Source organism: Platichthys flesus, chromosome 10 (assembly GCF_949316205.1).
Source record: "Platichthys flesus chromosome 10, fPlaFle2.1, whole genome shotgun sequence".
In the NCBI taxonomy this organism is placed as follows: Eukaryota; Metazoa; Chordata; class Actinopteri; order Pleuronectiformes; family Pleuronectidae; genus Platichthys; species Platichthys flesus.
The window spans coordinates 9,343,249-9,352,180 of record NC_084954.1 but is presented as its reverse complement, the minus strand read 5'-3'; the positions used below and the strand labels follow the sequence as shown (position 1 = coordinate 9,352,180).

The following is an 8,932-nucleotide window of genomic DNA, read 5'->3' as shown; positions in this document are numbered from 1 at the left end:
ATCTGCAGAGAGAACGCTTTAACTCAATTGTGGAACCGCCATCACGCTAAAAATCCAAGAGAGGGCTCGGTCTCTCCGGGAGGGGCTTATGGGTAAAAGTTATTCTGCCGGTGTTTACTTCCAGCTAATGCCGAGCACCTACCTTTAAATGCACAGGAACCAGAGCGAATCGAGGTCGCCGACAAAGAAGCAAAAGGACCAGTCCAGGTAGAGCAGTCAGAGGGAGGCTTGTAAATATGGTTCTTTATTGCACACATGACATTTGTTTTTCCTTTCTTTTGTTTTTGGTGTGAGCAACAAAAACTGGCAATACATGTTTTTACACCCTATTCATTTTTCTCAGTCTAACCCTCTATATATATAAAAAAAAACAAAAACAAACAAAGAAACACCAAACAAAATAGAAGCTACTTCACATAAAATCTTACAACTCCACGAAGAAAATCTCACATATTTTAGTGCACCACTATATAGATGAGGAAATTACAGTATATATCATACTAGTAATGTTTTAGGAAAAAAAAATGTATTATATTCATCACAGTCAACATAAAATCCAGTGGGGCTGATTTTTTTTTTCTCACTCTGTTTTGGTAGTTTTTGCCCTTTAACCACCTGCTACATCGCTGAGACCAATACTGATCGGTTAACCTGCCGTTTAACTCATTGGAGGAATGTTTGTTAAACAGAACAGAAGAAGAAATAAAGGGTCGATAGGTGAAAGGGTAGTTAGTAGATAAATGCACTGAATGCCCTGTGACAGATTTAGGGAGGTGGCAGCAGAATGCGTGCAGCAATGTCCTGCATACTGCGGTCCAATCAGAAAACAGACAAAAAAAATGTCACGTTCTCAGTGGATCAAATCAGAACAGGAACCATTAAGCCAAAGTTTAATGGAGGGAAATGCTGGAGACCAAATTCCTCACTTTGGTCACCCTTTCCCAGTTTGTGTTTAAAAGTTTCTGTGCATTGTGCTGGGAGAAAAAAGAAGCGTAGGCATTTAGGTTAATTTTTTTGTGCTCAACAAAAAAGAAAGAGAAAAAGCTTTTATAAGATTGCCTGAGACAGAAAATTGGCACTGGATGGTAAAGTACAAAAATATATACTTTTAGGATCTCAGGGAATAAGGCACTTTTGATAATTTTTTGAAGCATAGATGCAACATTCAGGCAGTGTTTGTAACACTTTGTGCTTTAGAAAGTCCCTCGTCCATCATTTCCTTTTTTTCATCCATCAGCTTGGCTTTCAAGGCGAGCCACTGAACACGCCTCTGACATGTAAAATGTAACGACTGCTAACGGCCGTATTTTGGCTTCAGTTGCTCATTACGGCACAGAGGAGTCAAAGACATCAAAGGCCAATCTCACATTAATAAATTAAAAAAACAAACCGATAACTCCAGATGCGCAGAGGAGGGAGAACAAATCAATTTGAGCTGGTTGCCAGTAATCCAATATCTGTCTCTACTTGTTGGTGCACGAGCAGGTGTTTGAGGCGCAAACACCCGTTTTCCTGATCAAACACACAGAATGTTAATTTCAGCGCGGGAGAGAAATGTTAAGTTTGATGTTAGACACTTTTAATCCTCGTTCTGTGCTCGCTGAGACACGAGGAGAATCACAGCAGTTCAGGGCCAAGTTGTTTTTGTTGTGCGGAGGGAAGAAGAAAGGAAGAAAAATAATAAACGTGGAGGCATCACTCAGTGGGTTAAAGTAATAATCAGGATTAATGAAGTTAATCTTTTGCCCGTGTGTCAGTGTCAATACCTTTAATTAGTGGTGAGAAGGAGAGAGAGCCGAGGAGGGGGAAGAGAGCTGAATGAACCCGGGGATGAGTGCACCGACACAGCAGTAGAATGAACAACACTCACTGGCAGTGGTTCAGACCAACGGAAAACAAAAACAATAAATACTGGCTAGCTGGAAGCCATATCAGCATTTTACACTGGAAGGAATAGTAAGGTCGTTTTGATCCCAGAGTACTTCATATTGGCACGGTGGTACTGGTGTGTGTCTAAGCATTATGGACGCTCCCAAATGGCCCAGTATTAGTCGTTATATCAATAAGCTGAATGTTCACCAGACAGACAACAGCTGGTGATAACTGTAATGCCGCTATCCAGCATGACAAGCCATGGAGGCAATGGGGAGGAAAACGGAAAGAAAAAAAAAAAAGGAGAGAAAAAGACAGGGGACGGCTTTAGACGATCACACTTACTGTCATCTGCAAACGGGTCCCTGTGTCTGTCGTAAATACGTCTACACTGTGCGCTGATGAGATGTTCTGCTCTACATATTCACAGTCAAATTAATCCTTTTCAGATGATTCACATGCAGTGGGGGGCTGGGGGGGGGGGGTCGCACAGATTAGAACTAACCAATGCTCGGAGAAAGAGGAAAAATTGAGTTTTATCTTGAGTTTAGTTTTTTGTTGTTTTGACTATCTCTTGTGAAAAGACCCCCCCCCCCTTTTAATCTCTGTTCAAGAGGGGACAACTGACCCTGGAGTTATTCAGTGACCTTGAATAACATGCCGTTTTACCGCCCGCCCCCATCCTGCCGGACACCTCTACACTTCCTGCCTGGCGAGGTCAGTGACACAGAGGGAGAGGGACGACTTACGAGAGAGAGAGTTGTCTCTAACAGGGACGACGGGGACACAGCAGCGGTGTTGAGACGGAGCGGAGGGCGAGTGTGAAGAGTGTCAGCAGATTTCTCCAGCACGGAGGTGAGAGTGCGTGAGCGGCAGTGAGGACGCGTATCAACTCGTGCAGTTTCCAGTTAGGTTGTGCGTGGAGTGCTTGTATGTGCACAGATGACTGGTGTGTGTTTGTGTAGTGTGCAGGTCATCAGTCAGTGTAAGTGGTGGCCAGACACCAGTTTTAATCGTGTTAGTCCGTGAACCAGACCAAGGTAATACATTCATGAAACTGGTTAAAAACACAAGACAAAATATCAGCAAGTTAGTAAAATTCTTACTAAGAATGTTTTATTAAAATAAATGCCAAGAGGTTAATAAGAAAAAAATAACAGCATACACCATGAAAACTAAATGCAAGCATGTAAAAATACTTATGACAAGAAAAAACTAATAAAGTAGCTAATGAGTTAAACAAGCTGGGAATTGGCAAGAAAACAAAAACAAAATATAACAGGGAAAAAGGCAACACTCCCCACAAGAGACAGTTTCCAAGATGAGGAAAGAGAAGAGGGGGAGGAGGAGGGACGTTTAGGAGAGGGGGAGAAAAGAAGCAGTGTGTTTCATAAAAAAAAAAAAGGAGAAGCACTCAGAAACATGATTAATATACATATAAAATGAGATTAGAAAAATACATTATAAACCTGTAACAATGGCTGTTAATTACATTATCATACATGTAGTAGGCAGGCCAGAGAGAATACGGTAGGTATAGAGTTCACCTTTCACCTGATGGACTAATCCAGCCTTTCACAATGACACAGCAAGTTGTAACATTGCAGAGGGAATTTTCTTAATACTGTCAAATGCTGAATAGCCATCACTTGCTCCACTTTCTTTTAATATTGCATTTCAATTTAAAATAACACTGAAAAAAGAGAAAAAAATATATTTCATTGACCTTTCGGTGTAACAGCATGATGAAAGAGCTATGAATAGAAAAACAAACTGCCGGGGGGGGGGGAGGAAATATTGGGATCTAACAATTCTCTCAATTTAATATGATGAGTTTTGTTTTACCTTCCAGTGATAACCCGTCACTTGTTTCAATAACTGAAAACTGCGGCTGGGAAATAGACAAAGTCCTTTCATTAACCAGCCGGGTTTTTCTTATATTCGTCCTCTGTGAATCTCATGATTGTTTCTCTAGGTTAAATTGACATCAGAACATCGACTGGATTCCTTCGGTTTGCAGCTGTTGAAACAAACGCGCGAAACGGAGGACGACCCCTCCAACCTTTTGTTTCCGCTTTCAAACGATTTGTGTCTATTTTTTCTCAGCTCGCGGTCAAAACATGTTGTGGCAGACTACCGCGTTGCTATTGGCAGTTCAATTTGTTCTAGGAAGGTAGTCACAGTCTCCGACAACAAAATAAATCAAGACAGTATTTCATAATCATTTAAAATCTAAAAGAGAGAACAAAGGCTGCTCATACAGCAGAGTAAAGGGCTGTCAAGTAAAGGAAAAAAAAATATTCAGGAAGACAAAACCATGGCACATATTTTAGCTGGTCAAAACGACTGCTATTCTTTTTGCATAGAATAACTTCGGTAACACCACGATATGGTGGCAGCTACCCTGCTCGACTAATCAGAGCATGTAACACTAGCCATTCCTCTCTGCGCCACTTGGCGGGTGCTGGATATTATTGAACACAACTGGAACACTCAGAAAACAGAAACCACTGTTGATAAGGCACTTTTGATTTGATCCTCTTTTTTGAAAACGTTCCGTGTCTTGCACTGATCCTCGCTAACTTCCCAAAGGTTATGACTGTTTTGGTCTTCATCCTCCTTTCCAATCATAGCCCAGGTAACAGCTCCTCCTTTCCTCACCCACTCTGTATTTCTGTTTTCTCCATATACTGGTTTTTCTTTTTATTAGATTTTTTCAGATTTTGTTAATGCAAGTAAAGTATCAAAAGCTAAAAATTGCCAAAAATAGAATTTAAATTGTTTTTTTCTCTTCTCCAGCACCCTGTAAAATTATCTATTTTTTGTTCTCTTCTGTATTTGTATATGCAATGACAGATATCTACATTTTTATATATTTATATATATATATATATTTATATATATATATAAGACGTATGTATAAAGCAATTTGAACAGGCAGGCATGGCTTTCACATCCTATTTTTTCTTGAGAGTTAAACAAAAAAGAAAAATCAAGATCATGGGGTTCAGGATTTAAACTATCATCACAGGGAGGTGTGACACATTGTGGATGCGCTTTTGGGTGGTTTGGCATGTGTCGAAAAAATGTATGTTTCACAGGGAAAAGAAACCAACTCAAAGTTAAATTTCTAAATTATAGGGAGGCTCAGATTCTGCCAACCTAATGTCCCTACTGATGGAAAATGTTTACCTGGCGTTTAATTAAATTGGCCAAATGTTGAGATTTAGAAATAAAACAAACACCCATTTGGCAACGTGGCTGATGAAACAACTCACTATAGAGTCCTGACAAAAGCTTTTATGTACTTAAATCTTAGTGCCCGTCCCCTTCCAACATACTGCAACTGAGTAGCATGTTGAATTAGTGTTAAAAGCCGTAATATCTTTCACCTACTCAGAAGAAATGGAGCATCAATGGGTCGAAAGAAATCTTTAAACTGACCGGCTGTCTGTTCCATCTGAAGGCAGGCACCAAAAATTCACACCCTAAACTCTAAAATCACAGAGAGAGCCCTGTCGGACAGATGCATAATTGTAGATATATAATTCATTGGAAAACCCTTTGGCTAAATATGCACACTTAATACTTTTTTTTTAGTTTTTTTGATCACAGCTCAGCTAACTCATCGAGATATTTTTTTCAAATACATCAGGCACTGTAAAAATGAATGTAGTGTGGATGGGGGCGTGGCAACGGACAGCAGCAAATGAGCGCTGCCCCAAGCACTGTCCCCGAAGCCTCAGCACACCCTACTTTCATTGTAGTATTAATAAAAAAAATTAAACAAATCACACACACACGGACCCATCAGCCCAATTTTGACCTTCCCATCTTGCCCTTCATAATTTCTTAGCTTTTTGCAGCCTGCTTCAAATATCAGATTGCATTTTATTTTCCAGAGAAAACCACCTGCCTTAGTCGATTTAAGCAAAACTCATTAGTCAAATGTGAACAGAGAAAACCAAAATCAAGTGGAGAAAATGGCTCTAAACGTAAAGCAAAAAAAAAAACAAAAAAAAAACACAAGACAGAGGAGAAAACACATAAATCATAAAAAGCTCCTTTTGCAATCATTTCAGCCATGCTTTTTTTAAAACAGACAGGAAGCTGTTTTGAGGGGGCACACCCAGAATGTGTCAGCTCATCATTACATCTTAGAGCTCAACATGTAAAAATGACAGAAATTAAACAAGTTAATGTGAGCGTGTGTTCCCTTTCCTTCCATTTCTTTTTCTCCCACGGCAGATGGGTGGTGTAACAGGGTGGGATCAGGTAGGGGCTCTTCGGTATTTAAAATTGTTTTGGGGAGGGACAGATGAACATTTGAGAGGGATTATGTCATCGCTCTGAAACCAAAGGGTTCGTGTCAAATGTTATTGAAGTTGGACTTGTACAAGTGACGTCACCAAATCAGAGCAGTTACAGGGGAGTGGGTGGTGAGGGTGGGGTGGGGTCTTTATTGCTATATAATTCAGTGCAGATTCATGAGTAATACCACAAACACATCCACCCAATATATGATTCATGAAGAAAAAGAAAGAGAAAGAATGGGAATTGAACTCAAGTGAAAAAATGAATATTACACAACTTTGTTGGGTTTCGTTGGGTTTCTGTGAAGACTCTGCGTTGGTTTCTACTGGTTTGTTTTTTGTCAGAACTTGTTAGGGTAACTGTACGGGCAGGCGCCTCTCTCTCTCTCTCTGTCTCTCTCACTTGCGTCCGAGAGGCTAGCAAAAGGCAATTACCAGTTAACTGATCAGCAGGCAGGCTTGGGGCGGCTCGTCATTGGGTGAAGAGTTCAGAGGTCAGAAGGTCATGTGTTAGTTGCCGGTGGCGGCTAGGTGGTTAGAAACAAAAACAAAACAAACAGAAAAAAAAGATAGAAAGGATATTAGTGTCAGCAAGAAGAGACTGGAATGACATCATTTTAACAATAAAATGAATGCAATCTCTCATGTTGCCCCCTGCTCCTGACTCCCTTGCCAATATGAGATGATCCCATCTAATCTCATTCTAATCATGCCGCTGTATCATCATGATCCAAGCTGCTAAGCCCCCACCCTGAGTCATGTTGCTTGCCGGTTTAATTTAAGCGCAAATTGTCCCCAAACCCCTAAAAACCAGAAGCAAAGAGAAGTTTAACAGACAAACTAACATAGAAAACATGAGTCTAGTGTTTTAGTGTATTGCAAGTTGAAGTGCAAGTTACAAACAGTGTGATTAGTGGTAAGGAGACTTAAAATAACTGATGTTATGTGAAAGATAACTGTGGCTAGTGTTAAATGTGCAATGAATAGATGAATCGATGCTTTCCGATTCGTTGTCTTTATTTAGCAGTATATTCTTATATAATATAAATATACACAAGAACCATAAATACATTTGATATAAAATGCTCAAATATAAAATGACAGTACCTCGTGTACAACTGAAATATAAAAAAATGTGTTTTAGCTTTATTCAATATATTTGCAGATACACTGGGGACAATGCAAGCTACCTCACCTCATGTCTGTGCGTGTCTGTCTTCCATTAGAAAAATAAAAATCCAAAATAAATTTAAATTTCAAGGTGAAATGGTGCCTGGTAGCAGCATAGCTACTTGTTTTTTCTGTTATTCTGCCTGCTTGCTCTCTAAGATACAGTATAGAAATGATTTCTTATTTCCTTTGCTCCTTATGAACAAAGGAGATAATGCTGAATGGGAACAAGCCTGTCCCATTTTAGGCTCTTATCTCCCATCAGAGGAATGTCATTATACACTTTCAACACTGCCTGCAAAGATCAACCTGTCATGGCCTCACAGTTGCATGAGCAGCTGTGAGGCTGCAAACAGCCACAAAAGCTGCCAACGTCACTTTTGCCTGAGCGCTGACATAAACAGTGTATAAACATGTTAAGTATTAAATGTAAACAAATGTGCATACCACAATCAACCATTTAGCTGGTTTGTGGATGTATGGGATGGGAAAGGTGGTGGTGGTTGGGGAGGACAGGAAAACAAACCTAACCAAAAAAATAGACAATATACAAATTCCCAAATAAGGCATTGAGGCATAACAGGCATAATATTCATTGAAATGCATCAGTCATAGCAGAGTGTAGCTAATAGACTAAACTGACCTCTGTCAGCGGTCACAATCCTTTGGTAAGGATGGACCCGCGTGTCATGCCGTCTCACTTTAGTAGCCATTGCACCTAGATTGTAACAGGTCCACAAGGTTAGAAACCATTCACTTTGAGGAGGGGGAAAAAAACAGTCATATTTTACAGTAACAACATTCACATTTTAGCCATTATAATTATTGGATAATACAACAATACACAGAATAGCAACATAATACAGATTATAGTACATATACACACACACCACGCATATCTTTCTTACTTGTAGAAAATTGCAGTAGAAAAAATTATACACCTTTCCATGGTATTTGAAAATGCATAACTTAAGTAGGAAAATTCCACAGTGCTCAGAGTTATATAGAGGACTCCTTGAAAAGAGGGCAGGTAAAGGCTACAGGCTCCTGGTCTGTCTGAAAAATAAAACCTGGGATGCTTCCTGTGGGATCCAGAGCAGGATCGAGAGGAATTTGTCTCTTTTTTTTTTTGGAAAGGTGGGGGAATCAAATACAGCTCTGATGGTAATTGAAAAGTGCCAGACACCACCTGCCTCTCCCTTTCATTTTCTCTTTCCCCTCTCTCACCATTCCTCTCCTGGTCAATCTGTTCACTGGTGGCAGAGGCTGTCATTTACCTCCTATATTTGTCACAACTGATTTCTTTCCTCTGCAGTGCCTGGCACCGCCTTCATTACATGACACAAAATAAACTGTGTGTGTCACTGTGTGTTGAAGTATTGCAAAAAAATTTATGGGATGTGCATTCGAATTAAGAAATAAAAAAGTTAAATATGTTATAAATTTAAGGGTTTTGTTCAGACAAGGCTCTGAAGCAACAGATGTCCTGTTTTCTTTCTCTGAGAAGCCAATGGCGGCTAGATACAGTTGCGCATGCGGTCGACCCAAGTGCACGAGTACGTGCGCGAGAATGGGAG

General features: G+C 40.0%; 1 protein-coding gene across 7 annotated transcripts in view; it reads right to left on the bottom strand.

Moving 5' to 3' along the window:
* Positions 1-223: 223 nt before the first annotated feature.
* The window catches only part of qkia (QKI, KH domain containing, RNA binding a), a 75,472-nt gene continuing 66,763 nt past the window's right edge, over positions 224-8,932 (bottom strand). For 3 of the 7 annotated variants that reach the window (XM_062398015.1, XM_062398020.1, XM_062398017.1), the window contains exons 7-8: positions 7,999-8,073; positions 7,310-7,881 (exon numbers count right to left, since the gene is read on the bottom strand). In XM_062398015.1, the coding sequence (XP_062253999.1) occupies positions 7,808-7,881; positions 7,999-8,073 (149 nt within the window). In that variant the 3' untranslated portion in view covers positions 7,310-7,807. Of the gene's footprint in view, positions 6,713-7,309; positions 8,074-8,932 lie in introns of those variants that run through there. The other 4 variants (XM_062398019.1, XM_062398021.1, XM_062398016.1 and 1 more) reach the window with 3 other exon arrangements.